Source organism: Mesoplodon bidens, assembly GCF_964165515.1.
Source record: "Mesoplodon bidens genome assembly, chromosome: X".
NCBI lineage: Eukaryota > Metazoa > Chordata > Mammalia > Artiodactyla > Ziphiidae > Mesoplodon > Mesoplodon bidens.
Window position 1 is genome coordinate 24,172,049 of NC_138163.1, and position 18,266 is coordinate 24,190,314.

General features: G+C 45.4%; 2 protein-coding genes across 2 annotated transcripts; both read left to right on the forward strand.

Moving 5' to 3' along the window:
* The first annotated feature begins 683 nt into the window (after positions 1-683).
* LOC308609286 (uncharacterized protein) lies at positions 684-10,901 on the forward strand. The gene is made up of 7 exons (XM_081222985.1): positions 684-861; positions 2,429-2,803; positions 3,706-3,769; positions 4,492-4,528; positions 7,565-7,742; positions 9,310-9,684; positions 10,557-10,901. Exons 1-7 carry the CDS (start codon positions 687-689, stop codon positions 10,652-10,654), a joined length of 1,302 nt encoding a protein of 433 aa, XP_081079111.1. The 5' UTR covers positions 684-686; the 3' UTR covers positions 10,655-10,901.
* A 3,521-nt stretch (positions 10,902-14,422) lies between these two features.
* Positions 14,423-16,649, forward strand: LOC308609287 (integrator complex subunit 6-like; the record flags this gene model as incomplete). Its single annotated transcript, XM_081222986.1, has 2 exons — positions 14,423-14,621; positions 16,192-16,649. 2 exons carry the CDS (start codon positions 14,423-14,425, stop codon positions 16,572-16,574), a joined length of 582 nt encoding a protein of 193 aa, XP_081079112.1. The 3' UTR covers positions 16,575-16,649.
* Between the last annotated feature and the right edge of the window lie 1,617 nt (positions 16,650-18,266).

Genomic DNA, 18,266 nt, shown 5'->3' on the forward strand with positions numbered 1-18,266 from the left:
CATGGTTACACCATGTTTGGCTTTGGACAGCACCTTGTGTATTAGCTTCATCCTTTGAAAATTTTTATTTATTTATATATTTTTAAAATATTTATTTATTTACTTCTTCATTCATTCATTTTTGGCGGCGTTGGGTCTTAGCTGTGGGACGTGGGATCTTTTGTTGTGGAGCATGGGCTCTTCATTGCGGCGCTCGGGCTTCTCCCTAGTTGAGGTGCGTGGGCTTCAGGTCGCCCAGGCTCAGTAGTTGTGGCATGCAGGCTTTCTAGGTGTGGCACATGTGCTCCAGAGCGCATGGGCTCTGTAGGTGCACGTGGGCTGCCAGGTTGTGGTGCGTGGGGCTCAGTAGATGCGGTGCATGGGCTAAGTTGCCCCAAAACATGTGGCATCTTAGTCCCTGACGAGGGATCGAACCTGCACCCCCTGCTTTGGAAGGCGGGTTCTTAACCACGGGACCACCAGGGAAGTCCCAGCTTCCTCCTTTTTTAAACTATAGACTGGATTAATATTCAGGTGCATTTTCTGAAAAGAGTATTTGTTGAGGTATGGTACATATTGGACCATGGTGAAAACTCAAATTAATGATTCAACTTTGTGGTTATATATACATATGCAAACTGTTTGCAGTTTTCTGATTGTTGGAGTCTTGTTGCAAATGGAACATGTGCATTGATGTTTTTTAGGAAATGATGAGTGTTGAAGCAGAGTTTACTGTAGGGCCTGAAAACCAAATGGAACTTTGTGGAGAACCCGAGAATCCTTCTTCATCTAAGGAAAAGCTGAGTATGGACCTGCTGTCCGTGAAACAGGAAGAAGAGGGAGGATCCTCTGTTTGGGCCTCATCCATGTCCATGGAAGGTGGTAAGAATGACTCTTCTCACCTCCTCTTCACGGTCTTACCCAGTAGAGTCTGGAGTCTGCCTCCTACACTTTACTGGAGCTGTTCTCATCAATCTCACTAGTTTTGGCTGAGATTGCCATTAATTTCTCAGCCATATTTGATGCAGTTGTTCACTCTCTCCTTCATGGAAACTTCCTTGTATTCCTATACCCTGTGACCTACTGGTTTTCCTCTCATATTCATAAACCCCTTTCATTCATTTTTTCTGCTTACCTTTGTCGTTTTCCCTGTAAACATTATTGTAAAGATTCCTGAATCCCACCATTTTTTCTCTGTCTACTCCCCTCTGACATGATCTTTCAACAAGATACTACAATAGCTTCTTATCTGATCTGATTCCTATTCTTGCTAGAGTCTGACCCTCACTGTCTAACACTGTAGCCGGAGTGATCATGTCAACACAGAAATGAGATCACGCCACTTGCATCCTGAAGACCCATCATCTTTCCCAGGCACTCAGAACACAATCTGAACTCCCGACTCTGGTCTACCAGCTGTGCACGACCTGGCCCCCCCATCCTCTCCTAATACGTGGCCTGTCTTCTCCTCCATGCTCTCTCTGCCTCTGTCTTTTGCTCTGTGCACCCTGGCCAGTCCCCTTCCCAGGGCTATGCACGTGCCCTGGCCACAGCCTGGGGCTCTTCCTCTGCATGTGCACAGGCCGGCTCTCTCTCCTTCTCCAGGCTCTGCCCAAAGGACGCCTCCTCAGGAAGGCCTTCCCGAACACGTGGTGAACTGGGGCTCCCCCTCCTGCTCTCTGTCCCATCCCTGCTTACTTCTTCCCTAACACGAATTCAAACTGTAATAATTTTGTTGGATCATTGTACACTTACTGCCTGGCCTCCCCATGAGCATGGAAGCTCCATAAGTGTGGGGCTTGTTGGCGTCTGTCCTGTTGGCTGCCGCTCCCCAGCTCCTGGCACGGCCCCCAGCACAGAGCAGGACGAGTCAATGGAGAAGAGGTGTCAGACCTGGAGTAAAAAGAAACTCATGCTTCCGAGAGAGAAAAGATGGATGAGGAGGATCATATACTGACAGGGATTTGGGGTGGGGTGATGGAGGCCATACAGAACCTTCAGATCTAATGGCCACCCCCTGTGTTTCCTCAGAACTTTTGAGGGAGAGAGGCGGGAGTTTGGCGGGGGGGCCATATAATCTGATGTCAAGCTCGGTAGAGCATGGCATTTCATAGGTAAAGGACAGAAATCATGACACCAAGTGAGACGTGCTGCTTTTCAGCTTGTAAAGCACAAGCTGCAGCTAAACCCTCAGCACCAGGGACCTGAGCCTCTTTATTAGTTGTACTGTCTTACTTGGTTTCCATGTGTATTCATGGTGCCATGAAGAGAAGAAAGTGTGTTTGTCTTATTACCATCCTGAGCTCAATTTGAGGGGTCTCAGGCTCCATCTGGTACATCCTCTTGCTTTATGAAACAATTTCCTCAAAACTGAGGAGCACTGAGATGTCCCTGAGGGGTTGCCATAATGCACTTACGTCACAGCTCCAATTGTTAATTTGGTTTCCAGATGTTACTGTCACTCACGATGTTGATGAGGTGAAGACGGAATATGGTCCAATCCAACCCGATGGCTTCTGGTCAAAGTCTGCTGCCCCAGAGCTTGTGAACATGACAGGAGATAGTATCCGGCCGAACCAGGTGGATTCTCTGTCTGATGATTTCACTAGTCTCAGGAAAGATGACCTGATGCACAATCCTGGTAGTAATGCACTCGTAGGAGGAACCAAGATCTGCAATGTCTCTGTAGATGATCAAAAAGTCTCGGCAACATCTGCTTTGGAAACTGGGCCAAATACATCGCAAATAAGTCCTGCTATGGCACAAAGAATCAATGATGATATAAAATACCAGTTAAGGAAGGAAGTTCGAAAATTTGGGCGAAGTAAGTAGTGAAAGAACATCTGTTAATAATATAATGGCGGTCCCTTTCCTGTTAGGATTCAGAATAGATTCAAGGTATCTCTTGAGGTGCATTTTTGGGAAGTATTGGGTTTTCACATAATTTAAAATGATTCCTCCTGCCTTACCTAAAAAAGGACCCAAATACACCTTTCTCTTTTTCCCCTTACTTGCTGTAATAGTTTCCTTTTGCTGCTGTAACCAGTTATCGCAAACCTCGTGGCTCAAAACTGTATTATCTTAGAGTTGTGGAAGTCAGGTCTGAAATTATTTTCATTGGGCTAGCATGAAGGTGCTGGCAGGCCAGGGTTCCTTCTGCAGGCTCTAGGGAGAATCTGTTTCCTTGCCTCTTCCAGCTTCTACAGGCTGCCTGTGTTCCTTCGCTCGTGGGCCCTTCCTCCATCTTCAAGCCAGCAACTTAGCCCCTTCTCTCCTCTCTAACCTCTGCTCCCACCCTTACATCTTTTCTTTCTGACCAGCTCTACTGCCTCCCTTTTATAAAGTTATTTGTGGTTACGTTGGGCAACATGTATAAAGATGGATAATCTCCCCATCTCAAGAGCCATAACTTAATCACATCTGCAAAGTAAAGTCTCTTTTGCCATATAAGGTAACATGTTCACAGGTTCTCAGAATTAGGATATGGACAACTTGTGGGGCCGTTATTCAGCAGACCACATTTAATTAGCATTTAGAGTTTCCCTGGCAGATAGGTGCAGATGTCTTGATTTGAGTGTTTCAAATAAAACTATACCTAACTTTCCACACACAAGGAATGATTACTGATGATGTGTAAAGATTGAATTTTATGTTTCATCCATATTTTAAAAAATACTTTTAAAAAAATATCTGCAGAGTATGAAAGAATTTTCGTTCTGCTTAAAGAAGTGCAAGGACCTCTTGCAGTGAGGAAACAATTTATTGAGTTTACCATCAAGGAAGCTGCAAGGTAGGTGTAAAGAGGAAATCTTCATAGTGTTTTATTTTAAGAAGGCGGGCCCAATGCAAGACAGGCGGAGGGACTGGTGCTGCCTTGCTTTTCTTTTCTTTTTTTTTTAAATAAATAATTTAATTTTGGATATGCTGGGTCTTTCTTGCTGTGCACGGGCTTTCCCTAGTTGCAGCGAGAGGGAGCTACTCTTCATGGCAGTGCGTGGGCTTCTCATTGCGGTGGCTTCTCCTGTTGTGGAGCACAGGCTCTAGGTGCACAGGCTTCAGTAGTTGTGGCACGTGGGCCCAGTAGTTGTGGCTCGCGGGCTTAGTTGCTCCGCAGCATGTGGGATCTTCCCGGACCAGAGCTCGAACCCATGTCCCCTGCATTGGCAGTCAGATTCTTAACCACTGTGCCACGAGGGAAGTCCTGCCTTGCTTTCCTGAGCCCTGGCCCTCAGTCATAATTAAAGGGTGTTTGCAGAGGCGTCCAGATTAATACTACCTGAGGCCAACTCATTCATCCAGGTCTGTGGAGCCTTCTGGACTCCTCACAGTCTGAGGTGGGCTTGGGCTCTCAGGTGCTAATCACGGTATTAGCTAAGCCCTATCTTTACATGAACATACATTTTCTATTTCCCATGTGAATGGCCAGTCCCACTTTGTACGCTGCACGGTGCCTCGTGCATCATAAATGCTTTAAGGACCTTTTGGATAATACAATTTCTTTTTCTTCTTTAGGTTCAAAAGACAACACTTAATTCAGTACCTTGAGAAGGTACTAGAAAAAACAGAATCCCATCACCTTCTCAAGAACGTTAATCACATCAACAGGAGATTATGATGTTAACGCAAAGACCAAGGAGGAAAAAAGAATAAGTGTTCTGTGTTGTAGGATGGAATGGGATATTGTTGACTATCCTACGATGTTTTAGTCAAGGGAACTGCCTTCCAGAGGCTAAGAAGTAGCAGTGAGGCTTTTTGTTTTCAGATTCTCTGGTGGGAAAAGCTGGCTTTTGCCCTATGAGTTTTCTTTGAAAGTATTAGTTGGTTGTTTTGTTGTTACTTTTCCCAATTGAGGAAGGTGATGTTATTAAGCCAGCAGGTTAAAATCAGTCAACCCTGTCGCCCCTACCACATGTGATAAGGGTTCACTCTTGAACTTGGCCGTCCTGGGCATTTCCAGAGTGACTAGGGGCCACGTGCAGGTGGGGCACTACTTGGTGCTCTTACTATGTCCTTTAGAAAGAATAGGTGTTCAGAGGCCAACTGGTAATCTTGTGTGTGCTGAACAAAGTTTTCAACCATTCCTAGCTGTGCCTTTAAAACCATGCAATATTCAGGACAGTTGGGATCAAAGAGTAAGAAAGCTGCTATTTGGGTAGCTTATTTCTCCGTGGGAGGGTCAGGGGGAGTCACCAAACAATGTACGTCCAACTCTCTTCAGTTGTGTCTAGAGGCATTCCAAAGTGCACCTGAGGCTGCCTCAACCCCTGACATTTGTTCTGGCATGTGATGACAGAACGTCTTCAGGTGGACTTGTGCATTCTGTGCTTCAGAAGCACTAAAAGGAAAAATAATGTATGTATTTCCTTTAATGTTTAAACGAAGGTTTATATGGAGCAGTATTGTTATGTTTGTATTAGATTGCAAAAATTTAAGTGTGCAAAGGGATTTTGACGTTGCATATATAAACTAAAACATTTTATTGATTTTTCACAAGGTCCATGATGCTAGAGAAATTTCTACTTTTCTGATTTGTTATTCCTCTCAGAAAAAAGTGTGCACTGTTGTTGTTTTTTTCAATGAATTTATTTTATTTCTTTATTTTTTGGCTGCGTTGGGTCCTCCGTTGCTGTGAGCGGGCTTTCTCTAGTTGCTGCAAACAGGGGCTACTCTTCGTTGCGGTGTGAGGGCTTATCATTGTGGTGGCTTCTCTTGTTGCGGAGCACAGGCTCCAGGCGTGCAGGCTTCAGCACTTGTGGCACACGGGCTTCAGTAGTTGTGGCACATGGGCCTAGTCGCTCCGTGCCATGTGGGATCTTCCCGGGCCAGGGCTCGAACCCGTGTCCCCTGCTTTGGCAGGCAGGTTCCCAAACACGGTGCCACCAGGGAAGCCACCACACTGTTAAATTTAGATGTTAGCAGAAGAATCTAAACTTCAAATTGTCACTCATGGAACTGAGTGATATTGGTGAACATGGCAGAGTAGGGTACTCTGGGTAGGGTACTCCAGAAACACTGGGAATAAAATGATCAGAATCAAGTTTATTGGAACTCTGGAAGATCATCAGAGGTTTACAGCAACCATGCGAATGTTAAGTCTGAAGAAGAGCCATGAAATGTGACAGGAGAATTTGCTGGCATTTTAAGTTATTCTTGCCCCAGCCCTTCCCTAGTAGAGCAGCGGTCTTGAAGATGTCAGCCTGCATTCCAAGAGAGGGTTCGTGGCTCAGGAGGGAGGAGAGTAGACCTTACTCCCAAGGAACTGTGTTTGTTTAAAGCTGTCTAGAAGGCTCCCTGAAGGACTGACGCAAGGGGATTTTTGCTTTTCTGTTGTCTTAACTCTAAGCTCTTTTAGAGTGGAGAAGCAGCTATGTGGAGGATGTTCCTCAGAAACATTGAAAGGCAAGTGAGTAAGCTGCTGAAGCTTATGGCAAACAACAGACATGCCTGAATCCTGGAAAGAAAAACTGAGGAGTGAGATACTTTGGAGAAGAAGGGCTTTGAAATGCTCCCATGTATATTTGGGTGTGCATGCCCAGGGCAGGACTCAGGCAGAAAAGACCGGAGAAGACCATAAGATTTCACCTCTGGCTAACCATTAGGGTCAGGAAAATAAATGACAAGAACAACTAGTTAGAAGATCAGTAAGGAGGGACTTCCCTGGTGGCACAGTGGTTCAGTATCCACTGACAATGCAAGGACATGGGTTTGACCCCTAGTCCGGGAAGATCCCACAGGCTGCGGAGCAACTAAGCCTGTGAGCCACAACTAATGAGCCCGTGTGCCATAACTACTGAAGCCCGTGTGCCTAGAACCCATGCTCCGCAACAAGAGAAGCCATCGCAAGGAGACACCCATACACCACAACGAAAGAGCAGCCACCACTCGCTGCAAATAGAGAAACCCCACTCACAGTAACGAAGACCCAACACAGCCAAAAAAAATAGATAAATAAATAAATAAAAGTAAAAAGTAAAAAGAGTAAACTGATTTAAAAAATAAATAAAATAAAATGAGGACAAAGAAAGGGAATTATTTCCCCTAAGGAAAGGAATGCCCTTTTTTGTTGAGAGTTGCCCTTTCCCCAGGCATTCTGATTACTCATGGTTACCCCATGTTTGGCTTTGGACAGCAGCTTGTATATTAGCTTCATCCTTTTTAAAGTTTTATTATCTAAAAAAATTATTTATTTATTCATGGGCTCTCTACTTGTAGCACGCGGGCTCTCAAGCTGTGACGTGTGGGGCTCAGTAGCTGTGGTGCGTGGGCTTAGTTGCCCCAAAGCCTGTGGCATCTTAGTCCCTGACCAGGGATCGAACCTGCACCCCCTGCTTTGGAAGGCAGGTTCTTAACCAGGGGGCCACCAGGGAAGTCCCAGCTTCCTCCTTTTTTAAACTATAGACTGGATTAAAATTCAGGTGCATTTTCTGAAAAGAGTATTTGTTGAGGTATGGTACATATTGGACTGTGGTGAAAACTCAAATTAATGATTCAACTTTGTGGTTATATATACATATGCACACTGTTTGCAATTTTCTGATTGTTGGAGTTTTGTTGCAAATGGAACATGTGCAATGATGTTTTTCAGGAAATGATGCGTGTTGAAGCGGAGTTTACTGTAGGGCCTGAAAAACAAATGGAACTTTGTGGAGAACCCGAGAATCCTTCTTCATCTAAGGAAAAGCTGAGTAAGGACCTGCTGTCCGTGAAACAGGAAGAAGAGGGAGGATCCTCTGTTTGGGCCTCATCCATGTCCATGGAAGGTGGTAAGAATGACTCTTCTCACCTCCTCTTCACGGTCTTACCCAGTAGAGTCTGGAGTCTGCCTCCTACACTTTACTGGAGCTGTTCTCATCAATCTCACTAGTTTTGGCTGAGATTGCCATTAATTTCTCAGCCATATTTGATGCAGTTGTTCACTCTCTCCTTCATGGAAACTTCCTTGTATTCCTATACCCTGTGACCTACTGGTTTTCCTCTCATATTCGTAACCCCCTTTCATTCATTTTTTCTGCTTACCTTTGTCGTTTTCCCTGTAAACATTATTGTAAAGATTCCTGAATCCCACCATTTTTTCTCTGTCTACTCCCCTCTGACATGATCTTTCAACAAGATACTACAATAGCTTCTTATCTGATCTGATTCCTATTCTTGCTAGAGTCTGACCCTCACTGTCTAACACTGTAGCCGGAGTGATCATGTCAACACAGAAATGAGATCACGCCACTTGCATCCTGAAGACCCATCATCTTTCCCAGGCACTCAGAACACAATCTGAACTCCCGACTCTGGTCTACCAGCTGTGCACGACCTGGCCCCCCCATCCTCTCCTAACACGTGGCCTGTCTTCTCCTCCATGCTCTCTCTGCCTCTGTCTTTTGCTCTGTGCACCCTGGCCAGTCCCCTTCCCAGGGCTATGCACGTGCCCTGGCCACAGCCTGGGGCTCTTCCTCTGCATGTGCACAGGCCGGCTCTCTCTCCTTCTCCAGGCTCTGCCCAAAGGACGCCTCCTCAGGAAGGCTTTCCCGAACACGTGGTGAACTGGGGCTCCCCCTCCTGCTCTCTGTCCCATCCCTGCTTACTTCTTCCCTAACACGAATTCAAACTGTAATAATTTTGTTGGATCATTGTACACTTACTGCCTGGCCTCCCCATGAGCATGGAAGCTCCATAAGTGTGGGGCTTGTTGGCGTCTGTCCTGTTGGCTGCCGCTCCCCAGCTCCTGGCACGGCCCCCAGCACAGAGCAGGACGAGTCAATGGAGAAGAGGTGTCAGACCTGGAGTAAAAAGAAACTCATGCTTCCGAGAGAGAAAAGATGGATGAGGAGGATCATATACTGACAGGGATTTGGGGTGGGGTGATGGAGGCCATACAGAACCTTCAGATCTAATGGCCACCCCCTGTGTTTCCTCAGAACTTTTGAGGGAGAGAGGCGGGAGTTTGGCGGGGGGGCCATATAATCTGATGTCAAGCTCGGTAGAGCATGGCATTTCATAGGTAAAGGACAGAAATCATGACACCAAGTGAGACGTGCTGCTTTTCAGCTTGTAAAGCACAAGCTGCAGCTAAACCCTCAGCACCAGGGACCTGAGCCTCTTTATTAGTTGTACTGTCTTACTTGGTTTCCATGTGTATTCATGGTGCCATGAAGAGAAGAAAGTGTGTTTGTCTTATTACCATCCTGAGCTCAATTTGAGGGGTCTCAGGCTCCATCTGGTACATCCTCTTGCTTTATGAAACAATTTCCTCAAAACTGAGGAGCACTGAGATGTCCCTGAGGGGTTGCCATAATGCACTTACGTCACAGCTCCAATTGTTAATTTGGTTTCCAGATGTTACTGTCACTCACGATGTTGATGAGGTGAAGACGGAATATGGTCCAATCCAACCCGATGGCTTCTGGTCAAAGTCTGCTGCCCCAGAGCTTGTGAACATGACAGGAGATAGTATCCGGCCGAACCAGGTGGATTCTCTGTCTGATGATTTCACTAGTCTCAGGAAAGATGACCTGATGCACAATCCTGGTAGTAATGCACTCGTAGGAGGAACCAAGATCTGCAATGTCTCTGTAGATGATCAAAAAGTCTCGGCAACATCTGCTTTGGAAACTGGGCCAAATACATCGCAAATAAGTCCTGCTATGGCACAAAGAATCAATGATGATATAAAATACCAGTTAAGGAAGGAAGTTCGAAAATTTGGGCGAAGTAAGTAGTGAAAGAACATCTGTTAATAATATAATGGCGGTCCCTTTCCTGTTAGGATTCAGAATAGATTCAAGGTATCTCTTGAGGTGCATTTTTGGGAAGTATTGGGTTTTCACATAATTTAAAATGATTCCTCCTGCCTTACCTAAAAAAAGACCCAAATACACCTTTCTCTTTTTCCCCTTACTTGCTGTAATAGTTTCCTTTTGCTGCTGTAACCAGTTATCGCAAACCTCGTGGCTCAAAACTGTATTATCTTAGAGTTGTGGAAGTCAGGTCTGAAATTATTTTCATTGGGCTAGCATGAAGGTGCTGGCAGGCCAGGGTTCCTTCTGCAGGCTCTAGGGAGAATCTGTTTCCTTGCCTCTTCCAGCTTCTACAGGCTGCCTGTGTTCCTTCGCTCGTGGGCCCTTCCTCCATCTTCAAGCCAGCAACTTAGCCCCTTCTCTCCTCTCTAACCTCTGCTCCCACCCTTACATCTTTTCTTTCTGACCAGCTCTACTGCCTCCCTTTTATAAAGTTATTTGTGGTTACGTTGGGCAACATGTATAAAGATGGATAATCTCCCCATCTCAAGAGCCATAACTTAATCACATCTGCAAAGTAAAGTCTCTTTTGCCATATAAGGTAACATGTTCACAGGTTCTCAAAATTAGGATATGGACAACTTGTGGGGCCGTTATTCAGCAGACCACATTTAATTAGCATTTAGAGTTTCCCTAGCAGATAGGTGCAGATGTCTTGATTTGAGTGTTTCAAATAAAACTATACCTAACTTTCCACACACAAGGAATGATTACTGATGATGTGTAAAGATTGAATTTTATGTTTCATCCATATTTTAAAAAATACTTTTAAAAAAATATCTGCAGAGTATGAAAGAATTTTCGTTCTGCTTAAAGAAGTGCAAGGACCTCTTGCAGTGAGGAAACAATTTATTGAGTTTACCATCAAGGAAGCTGCAAGGTAGGTGTAAAGAGGAAATCTTCATAGTGTTTTATTTTAAGAAGGCGGGCCCAATGCAAGACAGGCGGAGGGACCGGTGCTGCCTTGCTTTTCTTTTCTTTTTTTTTAAATAAATAATTTAATTTTGGATATGCTGGGTCTTTCTTGCTGTGCACGGGCTTTCCCTAGTTGCAGCGAGAGGGAGCTACTCTTCATGGCAGTGCGTGGGCTTCTCATTGCGGTGGCTTCTCCTGTTGTGGAGCACAGGCTCTAGGTGCACAGGCTTCAGTAGTTGTGGCACGCGGGCTCAGTAGTTGTGCCTCGCTGGCTTAATTGCTCAGTGGCATGTGGGATCTTCCCGGACCAGGCTCGAACCCGCTTTCCCTGCAGTGGCAGGCGGATTCTTAACCACTGTGCCACGAGGGAAGTCCTGCCTTGCTTTCCTAAGCCCTGGCCCTCAGTCATAATTAAAGGGTGTTTGCAGAGGCGTCCAGATTAATACTACCTGAGGCCAACTCATTCATCCAGGTCTGTGGAGCCTTCTGGACTCCTCACAGTCTGAGGTGGGCTTGGGCTCTCAGGTGCTAATCACGGTATTAGCTAAGCCCTATCTTTACATGAACATACATTTTCTATTTCCCATGTGAATGGCCAGTCCCACTTTGTACGCTGCACGGTGCCTCGTGCATCATAAATGCTTTAAGGACCTTTTGGATAATACAATTTCTTTTTCTTCTTTAGGTTCAAAAGACAACACTTAATTCAGTACCTTGAGAAGGTACTAGAAAAAACAGAATCCCATCACCTTCTCAAGAACGTTAATCACATCAACAGGAGATTATGATGTTAACGCAAAGACCAAGGAGGAAAAAAGAATAAGTGTTCTGTGTTGTAGGATGGAATGGGATATTGTTGACTATCCTACGATGTTTTAGTCAAGGGAACTGCCTTCCAGAGGCTAAGAAGTAGCAGTGAGGCTTTTTGTTTTCAGATTCTCTGGTGGGAAAAGCTGGCTTTTGCCCTATGAGTTTTCTTTGAAAGTATTAGTTGGTTGTTTTGTTGTTACTTTTCCCAATTGAGGAAGGTGATGTTATTAAGCCAGCAGGTTAAAATCAGTCAACCCTGTCGCCCCTACCACATGTGATAAGGGTTCACTCTTGAACTTGGCCGTCCTGGGCATTTCCAGAGTGACTAGGGGCCACGTGCAGGTGGGGCACTACTTGGTGCTCTTACTATGTCCTTTAGAAAGAATAGGTGTTCAGAGGCCAACTGGTAATCTTGTGTGTGCTGAACAAAGTTTTCAACCATTCCTAGCTGTGCCTTTAAAACCATGCAATATTCAGGACAGTTGGGATCAAAGAGTAAGAAAGCTGCTATTTGGGTAGCTTATTTCTCCGTGGGAGGGTCAGGGGGAGTCACCAAACAATGTACGTCCAACTCTCTTCAGTTGTGTCTAGAGGCATTCCAAAGTGCACCTGAGGCTGCCTCAACCCCTGACATTTGTTCTGGCATGTGATGACAGAACGTCTTCAGGTGGACTTGTGCATTCTGTGCTTCAGAAGCACTAAAAGGAAAAATAATGTATGTATTTCCTTTAATGTTTAAACGAAGGTTTATATGGAGCAGTATTGTTATGTTTGTATTAGATTGCAAAAATTTAAGTGTGCAAAGGGATTTTGACGTTGCATATATAAACTAAAACATTTTATTGATTTTTCACAAGGTCCATGATGCTAGAGAAATTTCTACTTTTCTGATTTGTTATTCCTCTCAGAAAAAAGTGTGCACTGTTGTTGTTTTTTTCAATGAATTTATTTTATTTCTTTGTTTTTTGGCTGCGTTGGGTCCTCCATTGCTGTGAGCGGGCTTTCTCTAGTTGCTGCAAACAGGGGCTACTCTTCGTTGCGGTGTGAGGGCTTATCATTGTGGTGGCTTCTCTTGTTGCGGAGCACAGGCTCCAGGCGTGCAGGCTTCAGCACTTGTGGCACACGGGCTTCAGTAGTTGTGGCACATGGGCCTAGTCGCTCCGTGCCATGTGGGATCTTCCCGGGCCAGGGCTCGAACCCGTGTCCCCTGCTTTGGCAGGCAGGTTCCCAAACACGGTGCCACCAGGGAAGCCACCACACTGTTAAATTTAGATGTTAGCAGAAGAATCTAAACTTCAAATTGTCACTCATGGAACTGAGTGATATTGGTGAACATGGCAGAGTAGGGTACTCTGGGTAGGGTACTCCAGAAACACTGGGAATAAAATGATCAGAATCAAGTTTATTGGAACTCTGGAAGATCATCAGAGGTTTACAGCAACCATGCGAATGTTAAGTCTGAAGAAGAGCCATGAAATGTGACAGGAGAATTTGCTGGCATTTTAAGTTATTCTTGCCCCAGCCCTTCCCTAGTAGAGCAGCGGTCTTGAAGATGTCAGCCTGCATTCCAAGAGAGGGTTCGTGGCTCAGGAGGGAGGAGAGTAGACCTTACTCCCAAGGAACTGTGTTTGTTTAAAGCTGTCTAGAAGGCTCCCTGAAGGACTGACGCAAGGGGATTTTTGCTTTTCTGTTGTCTTAACTCTAAGCTCTTTTAGAGTGGAGAAGCAGCTATGTGGAGGATGTTCCTCAGAAACATTGAAAGGCAAGTGAGTAAGCTGCTGAAGCTTATGGCAAACAACAGACATGCCTGAATCCTGGAAAGAAAAACTGAGGAGTGAGATACTTTGGAGAAGAAGGGCTTTGAAATGCTCCCATGTATATTTGGGTGCGCATGCCCAGGGCAGGACTCAGGCAGAAAAGACCGGAGAAGACCATAAGATTTCACCTCTGGCTAACCATTAGGGTCAGGAAAATAAATGACAAGAACAACTAGTTAGAAGATCAGTAAGGAGGGACTTCCCTGGTGGCACAGTGGTTCAGTATCCACTGACAATGCAAGGACATGGGTTTGACCCCTAGTCCGGGAAGATCCCACAGGCTGCGGAGCAACTAAGCCTGTGAGCCACAACTAATGAGCCCGTGTGCCATAACTACTGAAGCCCGTGTGCCTAGAACCCATGCTCCGCAACAAGAGAAGCCATCGCAAGGAGACACCCATACACCACAACGAAAGAGCAGCCACCACTCGCTGCAAATAGAGAAACCCCACTCACAGTAACGAAGACCCAACACAGCCAAAAAAAATAGATAAATAAATAAATAAAAGTAAAAAGTAAAAAGAGTAAACTGATTCAAAAAATAAATAAAATAAAATGAGGACAAAGAAAGGGAATTATTTCCCCTAAGGAAAGGAATGCCCTTTTTTGTTGAGAGTTGCCCTTTCCCCAGGCATTCTGATTACTCATGGTTACCCCATGTTTGGCTTTGGACAGCAGCTTGTATATTAGCTTCATCCTTTTTAAAGTTTTATTATCTAAAAAAATTATTTATTTATTCATGGGCTCTCTACTTGTAGCACGCGGGCTCTCAAGCTGTGACGTGTGGGGCTCAGTAGCTGTGGTGCGTGGGCTTAGTTGCCCCAAAGCCTGTGGCATCTTAGTCCCTGACCAGGGATCGAACCTGCACCCCCTGCTTTGGAAGGCAGGTTCTTAACCAGGGGGCCACCAGGGAAGTCCCAGCTTCCTCCTTTTTTAAACTATAGACTGGATTAAAATTCAGGTGCATTTTCTGAAAAGAGTATTTGTTGAGGTATGGTACATATTGGACTGTGGTGAAAACTCAAATTAATGATTCAACTTTGTGGTTATATATACATATGCACACTGTTTGCAATTTTCTGATTGTTGGAGTTTTGTTGCAAATGGAACATGTGCAATGATGTTTTTCAGGAAATGATGCGTGTTGAAGCGGAGTTTACTGTAGGGCCTGAAAAACAAATGGAACTTTGTGGAGAACCCGAGAATCCTTCTTCATCTAAGGAAAAGCTGAGTAAGGACCTGCTGTCCGTGAAACAGGAAGAAGAGGGAGGATCCTCTGTTTGGGCCTCATCCATGTCCATGGAAGGTGGTAAGAATGACTCTTCTCACCTCCTCTTCACGGTCTTACCCAGTAGAGTCTGGAGTCTGCCTCCTACACTTTACTGGAGCTGTTCTCATCAATCTCACTAGTTTTGGCTGAGATTGCCATTAATTTCTCAGCCATATTTGATGCAGTTGTTCACTCTCTCCTTCATGGAAACTTCCTTGTATTCCTATACCCTGTGACCTACTGGTTTTCCTCTCATATTCGTAACCCCCTTTCATTCTTTTTTTCTGCTTACCCTTGTCGTTTTCCCTGTAAATATTGTTGTAAAGATTCCTGAACCCCGCCATTTTTTCTGTTTCTACTCCCCTCTGACATGATCTTTCAACAAGATAATACAATAGCTTCTTATTTGATCTGATTCCTATTCTTGCTAGAGTCTGACCCTCACTGTCAAACCCTGTAGCCGGAGTGATCATGTCAACACAGAAATGAGATCACGCCACTTGCATCCTGAAGACCCATCATCACCTTTCCCAGGCACTCAGAACACAATCTGAGCTCCCGACTCTGGTCTACCAGCTGTGCACGACCTGGCCCCACCAACCTCTCCTAACACGTGGCCTGTCGTCTCCTCCTTGCTCTCTCTGCCTCTGTCTTTTGCTCTGTGCTCCCTGGCCAGTCCCATCCCCTGGGCTCTGCACGTGCCCTTCCCGCAGCCTGGAGGTCTTCCTCTGCATGTGCACAGGCCGGCTCTCTCTCCTCCTCCAGGCTCTGCCCAAAGGACGCCTCCTCAGGAAGGCCTTCCCGAACACGTAGTGAACTGGGGCTCCCCCTCCTGCTCTCTGTCCCATCCCTGCTTACTTCTTCCCTAACACGAATTCAAACTGTAATAATTTTGTTGGATCATTGTACACTTACTGCCTGGCCTCCCCATGAGCATGGAAGCTCCATAAGTGTGGGGATTGTTGGCGTCTGTCCTGTTGGCTGCCGCTCCCCAGCTCCTGGCACGGCCCCCAGCACAGAGCAGGACGAGTCAATGGAGAAGAGGTGTCAGACCTGGAGTAAAAAGAAACTCACGCTTCCGAGAGAGAAAAGATGGATGAGGAGGATCATATACTGACAGGGATTTGGGGTGGGGTGATGGAGGCCATACAGAACCTTCAGATCTAATGGCCACCCCCTGTGTTTCCTCAGAACTTTTGAGGGAGAGAGGCGGGAGTTTGGCGGGGGGGCCATATAATCTGATGTCAAGCTCGGTAGAGCATGGCATTTCATAGGTAAAGGACAGAAATCATGACACCAAGTGAGACGTGCTGCTTTTCAGCTTGTAAAGCACAAGCTGCAGCTAAACCCTCAGCACCAGGGACCTGAGCCTCTTTATTAGTTGTACTGTCTTACTTGGTTTCCATGTGTATTCATGGTGCCACGAAGAGAAGAAAGTGCGTTTGTCGTATTACCATCCTGAGCTCAATTTGAAGGGTCTCAGGCTCCATCTGGTACATCCTCTTGCTTTATGAAACAGTTTCCTCAACACTGAGGAGCACCGGGCTGTCCCTGAGGGGTTGCCATAATGCTCCTACGTCACAGCTCCACTTGTTAATTTGGTTTCCAGATGTTACTGTCACTCACGATGTTGATGTGGTGAAGATGGAATATGGTCCAATCCCACCCGATGGCTTCTTGTCAAAGTCTGCTGCCCCAGAGCTTGTGAACGTGGCAGGAGATAGTATCCTGCCCGACCAAGTGGATTCTCTGTCTGATGATTTCACTAGTCTCAGGAAAGATGACCTGATGCACAATCTTGGTAGTAATGCACTCGTAGGAGGAACCAAGATCTGCAATGTCTCTGTAGATGATCAAAAAGTCTCGGCAACATCTGCTTTGGAAACTGGGCCAAATACATCGCAAATAAGTCCTGCTATGGCACAAAGAATCAATGATGATATAAAATACCAGTTAAGGAAGGAAGTTCGAAAATTTGGGCGAAGTAAGTAGTGAAAGAACATCTGTTAATAATATAATGGCGGTCCCTTTCCTGTTAGGATTCAGAATAGATTCAAGGTATCTCTTGAGGTGCATTTTTGGGAAGTATTGGGTTTTCACATAATTTAAAATGATTCCTCCTGCCTTACCTAAAAAAAGACCCAAATACACCTTTCTCTTTTTCCCCTTACTTGCTGTAATAGTTTCCTTTTGCTGCTGTAACCAGTTATCGCAAACCTCGTGGCTCAAAACTGTATTATCTTAGAGTTGTGGAAGTCAGGTCTGAAATTATTTTCATTGGGCTAGCATGAAGGTGCTGGCAGGCCAGGGTTCCTTCTGCAGGCTCTAGGGAGAATCTGTTTCCTTGCCTCTTCCAGCTTCTACAGGCTGCCTGTGTTCCTTCGCTCGTGGGCCCTTCCTCCATCTTCAAGCCAGCAACTTAGCCCCTTCTCTCCTCTCTAACCTCTGCTCCCACCCTTACATCTTTTCTTTCTGACCAGCTCTACTGCCTCCCTTTTATAAAGTTATTTGTGGTTACGTTGGGCAACATGTATAAAGATGGATAATCTCCCCATCTCAAGAGCCATAACTTAATCACATCTGCAAAGTAAAGTCTCTTTTGCCATATAAGGTAACATGTTCACAGGTTCTCAGAATTAGGATATGGACAACTTGTGGGGCCGTTATTCAGCAGACCACATTTAATTAGCATTTAGAGTTTCCCTGGCAGATAGGTGCAGATGTCTTGATTTGAGTGTTTCAAATACAATCTATACCTAACTTTCCACACACAAGGAATGATTACTGATGATGTGTAAAGATTGAATTTTATGTTTCATCCATATTTTTCAAAATAGTAATTTTTTTTCATATCTTCAGAGTATGAAGGAATTTTCAATTTGCTTCAAGGGGTGCAAGGACCTCTTGCAGTGAGGAAACAATTTATTGAGTTTACCATCAAGGAAGCTGCAAGGTGGGTGTAAAGAGGAACTCTTCATTGTGTTTTTTTTAAGCAGGAGGGCCCAGTGCAAGATAGGCAGAGGATTGGTTCTGACTTGCTTTTCTTTTTCTTTTTTAAAATTAATTAATTAATTAATTAATATTCGGCTTCGTTTGATCTTCGTTACTCTGCACGGGGTTTCCCCAGTTTTGGTGAGCGCGGGCTACTCTTCGTTGCAGTGTGTGGGTACTCATTGCGGTGGCTTCTCCTGTTGTGGAGCACGGGCTCTAGGTGCACAGGCTTCAGTAGTTGTGGCACGCGGGCTCAGTAGTTGTGCCTCGCTGGCTTAATTGCTCAGTGGCATGTGGGATCTTCCCGGACCAGGCTCGAACCCGCTTTCCCTGCAGTGGCAGGCGGATTCTTAACCACTGTGCCACGAGGGAAGTCCTGCCTTGCTTTCCTAAGCCCTGGCCCTCAGTCATAATTAAAGGGTGTTTGCAGAGGCGTCCAGATTAATACTACCTGAGGCCAACTCATTCATCCAGGTCTGTGGAGCCTTCTGGACTCCTCACAGTCTGAGGTGGGCTTGGGCTCTCAGGTGCTAATCACGGTATTAGCTAAGCCCTATCTTTACATGAACATACATTTTCTATTTCCCATGTGAATGGCCAGTCCCACTTTGTACGCTGCACGGTGCCTCGTGCATCATAAATGCTTTAAGGACCTTTTGGATAATACAATTTCTTTTTCTTCTTTAGGTTCAA

What these genes read in the sequence shown, in the direction of transcription:
- LOC308609286 (XM_081222985.1), top strand. Translation starts at nt 687, where the DNA reads ATGATGAGTGTTGAAGCAGAGTTTACTGTAGGGCCTGAAAACCAAATG. An exon ending in ATCCATGTCCATGGAAGGTG is followed by an intron (nt 7,743 to 9,309) that starts GTAAGAATGACT and finishes TTTGGTTTCCAG; the next exon opens with ATGTTACTGTCACTCACGAT. An exon ending in AGTTCGAAAATTTGGGCGAA is followed by an intron (nt 9,685 to 10,556) that starts GTAAGTAGTGAA and finishes AAATATCTGCAG; the next exon opens with AGTATGAAAGAATTTTCGTT.